We start from the raw sequence: 14,301 nt of genomic DNA on the forward strand, positions 1-14,301 counted from the left end.
GTAGGGAAGGGGGGCTTGTGCTGTTGGGCAAGACATCCTCTTACAACTCATAAAGACCATCACAATGATCAGAGGAATGAGACTTTGATTTATTTTTTTCTGCTTTTTTTTCTTTCTTTTTATTATTTTTGGGAGCCCTTTTCATTGGGGTTTGTATTTAAATTCAGGCTGGCTGGAGAGAAGCCATCCTCCAGCAGAGCACTTTTTGGATAGTATTCACCCAGCTGCCTACCTGGCAGAAAACCACTCACTGAGTGCTTTTTTTGTAAAATATTTGACACAAAAAGGTCAAACAAACTGTTCAGCAAATATTTCTTCGAGGTTTCAGGCAACTCCAATTAAATAATGCCCACGAGACTTGTATGCTCATTTTATTCCTGTTCTTTTTCTTCTATTTGCCTTCCTCCCCCCACCCCATTAATTCCAAGTTAGATGTTTGCAAGGTTTCCACAATGTCCCTCAAAAGCAAAGGCTGTGCAGCAGCAGTGGGTTGGTGTGGGCAGATGTGAGCCCAAGGTGACCAGCCTCCTGTCCTGACTTTGCCTTTGATTCCCTCTGTGATGCTTCAGCAGTCCCTGCCTTCTCTCCTCCTCCAGCCCTTCATTTCCATAGCTTAATTCAGCCTCAAGCCTGTTCAACTGCCAGCATGTGCTTAACCTGATGCTGTTACTAGTTCCATGAGGCCCATGCATAAAATTAAGGACCCAGTTAAGATCTGACAGCATCAGGGATTGCAGGATGAGATTCCCATACACCCAATCCAGCACAACAAGGCTTCAATGTGGAGACCTTTGGCTGGTACATACACAGATTATTACAATCATAGAATGTTAGGGGTTGGAAGGGACCTCCAGAGATTGAGTCCAAACCCCTGCCAAAACAGGACCACCTGGGACAGGTCACACAAGAACGCATCCATGCAGGTTTTGAAAGTCTCCAGAGGAGACTCCACAACCTCTCTGGGCAGCCTGTCCTAGTGCTCCATCACCCTCACTGTAAAGAAGTTTCTCCTCATGTTGAGGTGGAACTGATACCCATTGCTGATACCCGCTGCTCCTTGTTCTGTTACTGGGCACCACCAAAAAGAGAGTGGCCCCTTCTTCACCCACCCCTCAGGTATTTGTAGACACTAATAAGATCCCTTCTTAGCCTTCTCTTCTCAGCCCCAGGTCTCTCAGCCTTTCCTCACAGGAGAGATATTCAAGTCCTTTAATCATCCTCCTAGCTCTCCTTGTAGATTAACTGCAAAGAAACCTCTTCCTGCTCTACTACTAATGCTTTTATTTGGCTTTTTTTTGGCTGCAGGAGCCTATTAGTGAGCAGAACTTTGATGCATATGTGAACACACTGACTGACATGTACACCAACCAGGAGTGCTACCAGAACCCAGAGAACAAGGACCTGCTGGAGAGCATCAAGCAAGCTGTGAAGGGCATCCAGGTTTAGTGCCATGGGATGGAGACGAGCGAGCGAACAGACTGTAAGGTGGAACTTTTCCTCCAAGTATTCAGGTTTACAAGTTAGAAAACTTGTTTAATGAATGAAAAAAAAAAAAAAAAAGAAAAAAAAAAAAAAAAGGAGGACCAAAACGTAACCAAGAGGCCATTTCTGAGACGTGGAACTGATCAAACTCAAAGTTCTCGTTTACTTAACTTTGGACCTTCTTGAGAAAAGTAGGATTTTCTACCTGGACCATGAGGTAGATCAGAATGGAAAGTGAAATTCTCCAGCAGGCTGCAGGGCTTGGTAGCTGGTGGAGAGCAGGCACCTCTCATGAGTTGCCATGTTCTTGCAGAGTTGATCCAAGGGTTAAAATATTACAACAGGGTCTTGTCTGATCCAAGACTAGTGTATGACTGGCTTAAACCCTCATGTTGTCTATGGTTGTATGTCCAGATCACCTACTCACACAAGTTATGTTCTATGTTGCTACAAGTGCTGGAGCTGCAAGCTACCTGTAAATCTGAACCTGTACTGGGCCTCCCAACCCCGAGGTGTTCAGATATCCACTGGGCATGGGAACTCTGAAGTATTATAAAGTAGCTTATTTTTATTTTCTGAAAAGAAATCTGAAGAGCAGTTCTGGATCTCCAGTGGAAAGCGCAATGGAAAAAAAGGTTCTCAGGGAAGCTTTTGGAGTTTGCAACTACAGTATTCCTTTGTCTGTCTTAAAAATGAGAATAGCTATTATGAATAGGCCAATACGAGATATTTCCTACAGAAGAATTCTTTCATGTGTCATGGTCCGGTGTATATGGTTTTTTGGAAGTCTGTTTGATGACAATTCTGGTTCTTTTCATTCTTGTGATCATCCTTCCAGTGGCGCAGTACTGCCAGCCCAGAGATCATGCATCCATGCCAGAGAACGTTTGAGATGGTGATGAACAAACAAAAAAAGAAAGAAAAAGCACCCAAAAGAGAGATGGTAATTGACGGGCAGCAAAGTGCTCGACCTACCACCAATCGCTAGTTGGTTTCTTACAGCTCTCCACAGAGCAATGGGTAGTTTTTGGTTTGGTGTTCTACTCTTTGAGCAAAATCACAGAAAAAAAGACTAAAAAAAAAAAAAAAAAAGGGGGGAGAGGAGGGTGTGGGGGGAAAGACAAAGAGTATTCAGGTATTGGGTGTTCTTCCAAAGAAGCATTCTGTACGCAGCTCGGCACACGCAGCCCACTGTGCACTTACAGAACCACTCTAGGAATGTCTTTGTGACATGGCTCTGCAGCTCCTGCTCTGCTGCTGGTGCCCCATGGGTTTGCTCCATCCAGAGCCCACTGTCCCTCTGCCACTCCCTACTTTGGGAGTAGAGAGGGACAAACCCCTCTGAGAGGTCCCAGTGCAGGCTGCACTGCATCCTGTCGGCAGGGTGGGCAGAGCTGGGGAGGACTTTGCAGACCCATCAAGGCTGTGGTGCTGATTTTGAACCCAATCCTGCAGATATTTTCGGCAGAAACCCACAATTTGGAGCAGTCAGTGGAAAGCTTCCCAGGGACTGCAGTAGCCACTGGATCTGGCCTCAAAGCTCAGGAGCAACTTGACTGGAGCTGGTTCCCTGCCGAGTCCCGCGGGGCAGCTGGTGCGGGTGGGTTTGAACCCATTCCAAGTGCAAAAATACAAGGGGGAAAAAAATAAATTAATAAATTAATAATAATAAAAGAAATAATTCGAGGTGTTCAAAACACGACGTTCTTAACATGTAAATAGAGTCCAAACTGATTGTGACTGCAATTCAGTTAGTATTTAAAAGTAGAGAAATTGCACTTCCTGGAAGAAAGAGAGGGGGGGAAAAAACAGGAAAAAAAAAAAGAGTAGTTAGTTTAATTATCCTGTAAATTATTTAATTTCGGCAAGATGTATGTAATTTATATTTGCAACACCTTATGTTAACTTTTTGCTATTTATTTCACTTTTTTATTTATTAATTTTATACTTCTTTTAAACTGGACACCGCACCATAGGAAAGAAGCAAAAACAAGTGAAAAATGAAAACTTTTGACCATAAAAAAAATGATATTCCAAAAATAAAAAAAAAAGAAAAAGAAAAAAAAAAAGAAACAAACCCCTATCTACAACTCCTACTTGTAATTTTGATGCAACCAAGTTATTTTTTATATATTTTGTTATTTATTCTTTTAACGATGGGAATTTTTTAAAAGATATTTTATAACTGAGACATTTTGATAATTTTTTTGTTTGGTTGGTGGTTGTTTTTTTGGTTTTGTTTTGTTGTTGTTTTTTCTTTTTTTTCAGGGGCAGGGGCACCAGGGGGAAGAGAGACTTCTTCAGTTGTTTCTTTTCTTTTTCATTCGTATTGTTTCAGGCACTGACAACAGGAAATGAAAATTCTGTATTTATTATTTATTTAATATTTAAGTCGGGGAGGGGGGGAGGGTGGAAAAAATGATCTGTGCTCTTGTTGTATATTTATTTTGTCGTTTGTGTGTCGGTTCCGTGATGACTGAGTACTTGTTTCTGTGAAGGAATACTGTTAATATTTAAATAATAAAGAGTCACAATGAAAGTTATAGCAGGCTACATGTTATTCTGTGAGAACGAATACTGTGATCTACTTTCCTCAGGAAATGTATTTTGCAGACAGAACTTCCTTATGTACTGGCAGGGTTATTTCGTAATAAAACCCAGTTCTGTTTGTGACTTTAGTTCCTATGGTCTTTCTTCCAGCTGCTCTCAATGTCCCTGATGTGTCCCCCATGGGTTTTGTCCTTGCTCTTGCACCGTGGCTCGGGGGGTCAACATGGCCCTCCTTGGAGCTGTGGCCAGGGGCTGGCCACCCCAATCCTGCCTCCTCCTGCCCACTAAGTGGATTAACTCAGGGGATTTAAGTTTGGTGTAATAGAATCCCAGACTGGTTTGGATTGGAAGTGACCTTAAAGATCATCTAATTCCAGCCTCCTGCCATGGGCAGGGACACCTCCCACTAGACCAGGTTGCTCCAACGTGGCCTTGAACGATTCCAGAATGGGGCATCCACAGCTTCTCTGGACAACCTGTATCTCTGAGGGCTTGGAAGAATAAGGAGCTGTCATCATCTGGCCAGGTGGGTGCCTAATATCCCACTAGTCCCATAGTGGGGAGGATCAGAAGTCCAAGCAAAGGTAGGTGTTTATTTCTTTGGTTCCCAGCACTGAGCATCCCCAGGATTTTTCAGCTTCATTCTCCCACAGGCAGTGTGCAAGCAGAGGAGATGCCACTGGGAGAGGAGCAGGAGAAACCAGCCCAGGGATGGGACGCAGAGATGGATTCTTTCCCCTCCTGGATTTACAAAAAAGTCTCACCAAATTGTTCTCAGGTTTAGCTAAAATGCTGGGACATGACTTTTGTTTGTCCACTTATATCTGCCTGACCATGATGTTCACAGGTTGCCTTCCTGGAAGAATGGAGCATCTTCCTTGGCAACAGTTTATATTTTGAAGCAAGGACAATGAAGAGAATTTCTCACTGGCTTCTGGGTTGGATGTATCGTTGCTGAGCTTCAGTTCTGCTGTGCTGAGCTGTAGCTTCCGAGGTAAAACAAGGTAAATAATTTTAAGGCCATTTGGAGCTGAGTGAGTTGGGTGAAATGGGAATTTCAGGCAGGTCCGTCATCAAGAAAATCAGTTCTCTGATTAACTGAGCTGAACTTTCCTGGCTGTCCATGTGCAGAGGCACAGCAGGAGTGGGTGGCTGCACCACAAAAACCCAAGGGTGAAAGACAGAGTAAAATGGAGCCAAAAGGGTAAGAACTGTAGGCAGAAATAAATGGAGAAAAGTTTTTGGTGGAAAGAAGATTTCTTAAAGTCTTCCCTGAAGCATGTACCTGGGCATGGGTGCTCACTGGAAGTTTTATCTGTCTTCATTGGGTGTCTGCAAGGTGTCCTGGGGCAGGACAACTGGCAGAAGCTTAGGACAGGCTTGTGGGGATGGTAGAGGAGAGGACAGCCTTCCTGGAGAGGCAGCAGCAGGATGTTCTTGCTTTGCTGGTGGGTTTCCAGGGCCAGCTTTGTTGGACACAACTTAGAGCTGCTGGGGTTTTGTCACCTCTGCAAAGGGCTGCACGTCTTAAAAGGAGAAAAAAACAGAGAGACTTGTGCAATGGTTCATCTAAACTGGCTGGCAGGTTGTTTTTCTGAAGGGCACAGGATTGTTTTATGGGGGATTTTGCTAGACTTTGCAGTGCTGAGCAGTTCCTTGTGCCAATATTTGATTACAGTGGCAGAGCTAATAGTCGTGCTCACTTGTCCTTTCCTAACAATGGGCTGTGCTGCATAATGGAGCAGTTAGACTGGTGGTGAATTGCAGCTTGGGGAGCCATCATGGGGAGATGTTATCTTCTCCAAACTGGCACCCTTTATGGCAGGGAAGGGAATTGAATTGGTTTAAGATGGTATGCTGTCAGTTTAGAGGTCTGCTAAGGAGAGCTCTTCAGCCTCCTCCACCACGTGTAGAGAGGAGAGTGGATCTTGTGCTTGAAGGATACTAGGGAAAAGAGACTTGTCACCATCGGGTTCCTTCTGAACACATCATTAGATCATTGACCACTGAGAGCATCACGTGGCCTCGCTGATGCCACTTCTAATTGTTAAAAGCTGCTAACAACCCATCCCTCCATTCTCCTGCTCAAGTGGTACTTTTCCCCGGGCAACACTTACCCAGCCTCTCTTGGAGAGCCATGATTTCCACTAATGCCTTTGGGGGTTTCTTTCCCAGCCTTGTGCATTTTTTCTGATTTTTGCTCCCCCTGCCCCAGACCTCTGGGTGAAGTCTCAAGCTCCTACCACCAAGGTGTCCCAAAAATCACAGAGCTGGGTGGTCAGGAAGGGATTGTTTTGTTCTCTATCAGGTTACTGTGGAGAGCAGGCAACTTTCCTTTGCAGAGCTGCCATTTGGCATCAAATTCACCCCTCTTGGGCCTCAGGAAGATGATGCTGAAGCTGGGAAGCAGTCAGATGGGCTGGAGATGACAGTGCAGCCAAGAGAGAAGCCCCTGGCTGGAAACTGCTCCCCTTCCAACCAGCACTGAGCACAGCTTGGCTGGATTAAAGGCTCTGGCTTGCACTTGTTAACACATTCCTTCTCCTACACTTTTATGAGAAGATATATCCTGAAATGACCTTCCTCTTTATGCAGAAGGACTCATGGGATTGTGGCTGTAGGAAAGCAAGTGGATGATGCATTCCTCAGACAAATCACTCTTGTTATTCCAGATGCCTTTATTCCTGTTCCTTCAGTGGGATGAATAAATCACCAATTGTAAAAATGGTAGTATTAGATTTAAAGACATTTTCGACCTGTCAACACGGAAGTCTAACAGCCATTAAAGCTGCTTTCCTTTCTGTGACTGCAGTGCTCTTTTGTCTCAATGTCAGTGACTATCTGTGATGATCTGAAGAAACACGAGCCATGAAGGGACACAGCAAGGACATATGCTCAGCCTGAGGTCCAGGACTAGCACAAAGGGCTGGACCACCCCGAGAGGACCAGTCCATGCTATGATAACCAAACTTGGTTAACCTTGGTTAACTCCAGCATGCCCTGATTGAAGCCAGGATATGCCCAGACCTTTCCTTGCCTCTTCCTTACTTCTAGTGAGTCCCAGAGTCCATACAAATGGAGTGAGAGGTAACGGCCAAATGCTTTGGACTTGGACAGGGGCAACCCTGGCCTTAACACTGCAGGGGAGCTGATTTTGGCCTGATGCTCATCAAGTTCAAGATCAAGGATCAGCCCCTCAGGTTTTGCCACTTGCTAGAAGACTCCTTCTTGGGCTTCAACATTCAGTAATCCAGCCCAACCACGCTGAGGCTGTTTAGCAATTAAATAACATAAATCCAGAAGCTAGATTAATAAACAGTCTAGAGCAGTCTACAGGGTGGAGAGTTAAAATTGTAAAATATTTATTACCGGCTTGGGGATGAAGTCATTAATTTAATAACTACCCATTGCTTTGCTTCTTACAGTTGTTAGCAGGCTGAAGGTTACAGAAGATTAGGTGGGAAACTTACTGCCTCCCTGCTGAGAGGAGCCTTTCCCATGAAAGCCAGAGCCCAGCTCCCATCTGTCACCCCATTACATTTGGAGGTGGTGAATATATTACTGTGCTGCTTACCAAAATAAAACAAAACAACATTTCTGCTGGCCACATGGCAACCCTCCACGAAATTTAATGAGGACGCTGCCCTTTGTGCAGGGGGCCTTTTCCAACAGCTGTAGAGATGAAGGCAGGAGGATCTTTGTTGGAGAGCACCACTTGCTCATGCTGTGGCTGCCACGACCAGGCCAGCTCCAGCAGCACCACGAGGGCAGGAACCTTTGGGGACTGATGCTCTGCCTTGTCTCTTGTCCTGAGAGGGCAGAGCATTGTCAGAGCTTCCCTCATCTGTGGTTTCTCAGTGGGTCTTCACGTTTTCAGAAGAAGAAACATGGGTATTAGTCCAGTCCCTGCTGTGATCTGATATTGGGGAGCTTCCAGGACTTAGATACTCGCATCCTCTTTACACTGATTAGGGATGGAGTCCCCTGATGAGTTTGCTCCCCCACTGACAACTACAATGTGCAGCCACGCTGCAGCAAAGCCACGTGGGGGGGTGACGGAGGGTGTCTGTGTGCCTTTGATGTATTTTGTGATGGGTTTCATCTATGGACAGCAAAGGGTTGTCATCCAAACGAGGTGCACAGGGGGTAGGGGCTGAGCAGGAGGCAGGGGGTGATGTGGGATGTGTCCCCCATCAGCTCCTGCTGAGGAGGGGCTGAGACAGTGCTAATCCTCCCCGACGGCTGCGCTGACAGAGATCGAATGGCCTAAATAATTCCATCAAATCTTTAGCCTGCTTTGTAAAAGAAATAGAATAAAAACAGGCACAGATTGTGAGAGCAGGACACAGACCACAGCATGTACGAAGATACGGGTGCAGCTCTGCCAGGTAGCCCTGATTGCAACCTCCCTTGGGGGGACCAGCTCCAGCAGCACTTAGTGCCTGTCCCTGCTCTTGAAGAGAGAAGGAGAATGCTCAGAAAGCACTGAAGGGTTCCTGGAGAGCTTTGTCCTCATGGAGCTGCAGCTTCCCTGCAGAGCCCATACTCCTTGCTCAGTAACCAGTCTTGGAAGAACCCCTTTGGACATGGGCATCCCTGGTCTTCCTAAAGCCTCAGAGGGCAGAAGAGCCACATGGATGGATACTTGGCAAAGCAGAAATGAGTGAGAGCCCTAAGTGGGAGAGATGGACAAGAGAGATGGTAGCCAGTGATGGAGAAAGGCATCTGGGCTGTTAGTACAAAGAGCAGTGGAGAGGATCTGTGGGACCTGCAGTGACAGATACTGCTTTCCACCTTGTGCCATTGGGTAGGACTGTAGTCCTGCTACTAACGCAGAGAGCACCAAGTAGCCTTGTTTTCAGGTAACTTCCAGGTCAATTGCTGACTCAAGTTATCCTTGATGACTGCTTAGGGGAGAAAGCAAAGCAACGTCCCTGAAATAATATCCTGGTTCTGGAGGTTCCTACAAAGGAGATGCTTGTGTGAGGTTTGTGGGCAGATCACAGCAGATGAGTATGAAACTGGGTCTCCAGGTACCGGAGGTGAGAAGCTCTGGACATGTGGATCAACTGTGATGTCTTGGCCAAGACTTTGAACTCTGGTTTTATGACATCTGGCTGTGTTTTAGCACAGACAGAGTAAGATTTTAGTGGATTTAGTAATCCACTAAATTTAGTAAGATTTTAGTAACTTTTAGCTCTCAAGCAGGGCTTCTTCAGTGCTGAACAGCACAACCAACCTGTCAGGTATTTCTGCTGTCACCAAAGAGTCACACATTTCTGCAGAGCATTAACCTCAATTTTTCCCTCACAACAGACTAATTTTCAACTGCCAGCACAAGCATCTGTGTCCTGACCATCCTGTACTCTGCTACACATCCAGCACAGGCAGGGCTAACTGCAGAGGCCCTACCCCAGTATCATGTCATCTCACTGCTCTTTCATTTCTCTTATCAACACCCCCATCCAGTTCTGCTCCTTATTCCCAGCCCTTATCTCTGTGAGCCAAGGAAGTGCAGAGCATCAGCCAGGAGAGAGAAAAAAAAAAAGAAAAAAGAGCAGGTGAAATTCTGATGTTGTCAGCTAAAATAGTTTCCAGATGATCACTGCCTACAAACAAGCTGAATCTTGGTGATTTAGTTACCAGATTTTACATTTGCTGCCTCTTCCCCATCCCTCCTCTCAGGTGTGAGCTCCAAGTGGAGTCCTGACACTACGAAGTGTTAACAGAATTAGTCTCCTGATACAAACTGTTCACTGGGGCTTGTTAGCTCAATTGTTGATGTTGAAGTCTTATCAGAGCCACCTAAAAGAGCAGTAATCAAGAAAGGCTGAACTCCCTGCCTGGGTCATGGAAATTTAATTAAACCCCAAGTAAAACTGGAAAATCATTTTGAAAAGAGAAGAGATGAATGCAAAATGCTTTTCATCCTTGGACTCTGCATCTTCATAGTTCAAACCCTCAGCTATGGTTTCAAAGAGAGCTTTGCTAGAGCAAAGGCTGAGTGAAACAAAGACCAGATTTCCTTCAGTCCCTCCTTTTTACACGTGGTCCTGATGCTCATTCAGGGTAAATGAAATACAGAAAAGCTCTTATTAAGGCCTGCTAAGGACCAGGACCCACACATGCTAAGGAGCAGAATTTCCTTTCAAGTAAAACAGGGATCTCCTTGAGTAAGATTGTGTTATGGTTATTGGTTTATGGATTGGTATCTATGGTCCATTTGCTGTGCAGAAGAGTTCATGTGACAAACCAGTTATTTAGGAGACAGAGAAATACTAGCACTGGAGTTGGTAGGACCTTGTGTGGGATATTGTGTGTAGTTCTGGGATGTTGCTCTGGAAAAAGAAAAGATGAATTTATCCTTGAGCAGGTGTGGGGAAGGACTGCAGGGTGATTAGCAGAAAGGAGAACCTACCTTAGGAGAGGAGATTAAAAGAGCTTGGCTTGTTTAGCCTAGAAAAACAAAGATTAAGAGGGGATATGATTACTTTTCATAAATACATTCAGGATGGGGGGAAGGGGAATGATTTAAGTTAGAGGGTAATAGGGGTAGGAGATAAATAAGGCTCCATCTTGGCTAGCAATACATTTCCATTGGAAATGTGAAGATCTGTTCCTATTGCTGGAGGAGGGAAGTTTTGGAAAGGCCTTTTGAGCAGGATGGCTGAGCCCTTGTGGGTTTTGAGAGGAGATGGACAAAATTTGTGGCTGGTGCAGCCTGACAGGTGAGTCTGCAGGCAGGACAGGTAGGACTACCAACACCAGAGCAGGAGAGGGCAGCGTGGTGTGGCTGCTGTCCTGCTGTATCTTTGTTATTTATACACTTCAGTCCACAAATCACTTGAAAGATCCATTCCCCCCCCAGCCCCCCATAAATATGGGAAGTTTAATTTAGATATTTTTATTTGGCAACCCTCTCCTGATTCTAAGTGGAAAGACTGTACAGCTGGGGGTTGCTGAGAGTAGGGGCAGGGACTGCACTGTGCATGTGAAGGTGCCCCAGCCCAGGAGGAGATGCTGGTGCCACCTCCGAGCCCCTCAGCGATGCTTGTACTGCTGGAGACACCTTGTGGTACATGGCAGAGAAACAGAATAATGCGGGGATTTAACCAGGGCCAGCAGGCCCTGCTTTCCCAATCCCACTGTTTTTTCCACTCTCAGAGCCTGCCAGGCCTCTCCCAGCCAGGCGAGCTGCCCAAATGCGTTTGCAGCCAAGGCAGATACACGAGTTCCTAATCCATTGCTGACTGTAAAGAGGGATAACCAAGCCCTGGTGAGCTGTGGGGGTGAAAGGAAGGTCTTTTTAAAGAGCAGAGACAGGTGTAGCACAACAAATCAGCACCCTTGGAGGTGACAGTCTCCCTTCAGCTGTTCCCTCCCCATAGCTGTGCCCCCTGAGGTGTCAGGTACAGGCAATCAGGGGGAGACTTGCAGGGGGCAAGTGTCTCCCCTGGGTGTTCTCTTGGCTAATTTCAGTAACTCTCCATCTGGAAACAGGCCACAAGACTCAGCAATCCTGGCAGTGAAAGGCTGGAAGGAACCATTAATACACCTGGGAGGGCTTGGGGTATTTGGGAATAGCTAAAATATTCCCTGAGCTCTTTCTGGTCATCTTGGGGATTTACTGCAAGAGCAGCTACTGCTGCCCAATCTTCCTCTTTGCCTCAGTGACAGTTTGCCAGGTGGCACAGCAGTGCTCCCCTCTGCCCTGCTGCTGCCACCTCACTGCCCACGGCACAGCTGCTCTAGCAATAATTGGATTTTTTTTTCACCCAGCTTTTAACAATTTTTGTGCAAAAGAAAACAAAACCCAACAAAACCAACTGCTGGTTTTCGAGCAGTTTTTTTCTGCTCCCTTTTTCGAAGGGGAACAGATGCTGCATGGAAGGCCTGGAATCACATGTGTAAGGAGTTTGTCTGCTCTGGGTTTGCAGCTTTCAACAGCATGGTCATTATGCTTGAGTGCTTTCTGCAGGGAACAAGATGAGGCGAGGGCCATCAGCAGGGCCTGCTTTGGTTGAGTCAGCAAGGAGGAGTTTCAGCACTCGCTCCCCACCAATAATCCCACTCTCCCAGGCAGCTGCCTTCTGTGGAATGAAAGTGCAGACATCCACAGTATTACCCCGTGCCTGTTTGCAGAGTCTGCTGTTATCATGTTAATGAAGGGAGCTGAGATAATCACCTTACAGCATAAATACATCTTGGATGCTGATTCACTTTCTCCTGTTTGAGTCTCATTTACTAGGGCAATTCTTGTGTTTTTCCACCTCGGGCTTGTTGTGACTGGAAGGATGGCTGTTTCTTCTTTCACAATTCATCTCCAAACAACTTCAATCAAGGAGTCTCTTGTCTAGATGGTGGTTGTTCTGATTTTGTAGCCATACATAGAATCAGGTCCTAGAGCTCAGGCCAGTCTGGACAATCTTGTCTGATGTGCAGCTTCAGGGGTCACACAGATCTTGTCACCTGAGCCAGGGCTGTGTGTGGGTCATTTACAGATAAAGATGGACACACACTTTTAGAGGGTAATTTCTCTCTTTCTGAGATGCAATCACCTTTTCCCCATGTCTTGTCAGGCCCTGCCATGTTGGTTAAAACCACTGCAGGATTCTATAAGGGTGGCCAAAACCCAAATCAGATGCCTCAAGCTCAGCAAGGTCATGTCAGGGGACAGGGATCCCCCCACTGAACAAATGGCAAGTCAGATATCGTGCCAGTCTCACAACAGTCCAGATTTTCCTTCAAGCCCCAGCCCATGGAGTCAGGTGAATACACATTTTACTTATTGTCTTCTCAGTGAATTTATTTCTGGCATTTATGATTGCAGAAAAAAAAGGAAAACCCAAGCATGTGACTCAAGTTGCGTGTTCACAGGAAGAACCTGCAGAGTATCAGTGAGCTCCTCTAGTAATGTGGGTTTTCTTTTTCCTAAGTTCCCATGATTTTTTCCCAACACCAGAACATCTGGTGTTGCCCATGCTTCACACACAGGAGGTTGAGCTAAGCTGCGTGTGCCAGCTGGAGACTGGCATCTCCCCAGCTCCTGGCCAGCTCCAGGCTGCTCCCTGGGAAGCCCTGATCCCAGCCAGAGCCAGGATGATGTGCTGTCACAGCAGGGATTGCTGTGGAGGTGTCCTGCAGGGAATGAGGACTGGGAGAACTGGGAGAACTTGGTGTTGAGCTGAAGGAGCAGGTGTGGAAATGAAGCCTTGTTTTGGGAGCCCAAAATCAGGGCAGGGTGGTGGGTATGGGGCTGGGAAAGGAACCCCACTGGGATGGGGAGATGTTCCCAGGGGCTGTACAATGGGACAGGTGGGGAAAAAAGGCTCCTAGTCTGTATTTAGCCCTGGTTCACACTGAGGCTTGCCTGTGGATGTGGGCTGTTCACCCAGGCTGTATTTAAGCCTAGTCTGCATTCAGGCCTGGCTGGTATCCCCCCTATATTTAGGCCAGTTCTGTTTGGCCCAATCCGCATTTACCCTCAGCCTGCAGCTCCGGTCCGTATTTCGACCCAGCCGGCTGCCCACGCTGGATTTAGATCCCGTTTGTCCTTAGGGCTGCTCTGTACTTACATCTGACCCACAGGCCCAGCGTGTCGGCCTGGTCTGTGCTGGGGCCTGGTCTGTGCTGGGGCCTGGTCTGTTCTTGTCTAGATGGTGGTTGTTCTGATTTTGTAGCCATACATAGAATCAGGTCCTAGAGCTCAGGCCAGTCTGGACAATCTTGTCTGATGTGCAGCTTCAGGGGTCACACAGATCTTGTCACCTGAGCCAGGGCTGTGTGTGGGTCATTTACAGATAAAGATGGACACACACTTTTAGAGGGTAATTTCTCTCTTTCTGAGATGCAATCACCTTTTCCCCATGTCTTGTCAGGCCCTGCCATGTTGGTTAAAACCACTGCAGGATTCTATAAGGGTGGCCAAAACCCAAATCAGATGCCTCAAGCTCAGCAAGGTCATGTCAGGGGACAGGGATCCCCCCACTGAACAAATGGCAAGTCAGATATCTTGCCAGTCTCACAACAGTCCAGATTTTCCTTCAAGCCCCAGCCCATGGAGTCAGGTGAATACACATTTTACTTATTGTCTTCTCAGTGAATTTATTTCTGGCATTTATGATTGCAGAAAAAAAAGGAAAACCCAAGCATGTGACTCAAGTTGCGTGTTCACAGGAAGAACCTGCAGAGTATCAGTGAGCTCCTCTAGTAATGTGGGTTTTCTTTTTCCTAAGTTCCCATGATTTTTTCCCAACACCAGAACATCTG

At 46.4% G+C, this 14,301-nt stretch overlaps 1 protein-coding gene across 1 annotated transcript in view; it reads left to right on the top strand.

Moving 5' to 3' along the window:
* MYT1 (myelin transcription factor 1) overlaps positions 1–1,560 on the top strand; it is a 32,535-nt gene extending 30,975 nt beyond the window's left edge. Inside the window, exon 21 of the mRNA XM_009998598.1 lies at positions 1,306–1,560. Coding sequence (XP_009996900.1) covers positions 1,306–1,446 — 141 coding nt within the window. The 3' untranslated portion in view covers positions 1,447–1,560. The remainder of the gene's footprint in view (positions 1–1,305) is intronic.
* The last annotated feature ends 12,741 nt before the right edge of the window (positions 1,561–14,301 follow it).

The sequence above is a fragment of the Chaetura pelagica genome, unplaced genomic scaffold (genome assembly GCF_000747805.2).
Source record: "Chaetura pelagica isolate M959 unplaced genomic scaffold, ChaPel_1.0 scaffold275, whole genome shotgun sequence".
Lineage (NCBI taxonomy): Eukaryota > Metazoa > Chordata > Aves > Apodiformes > Apodidae > Chaetura > Chaetura pelagica.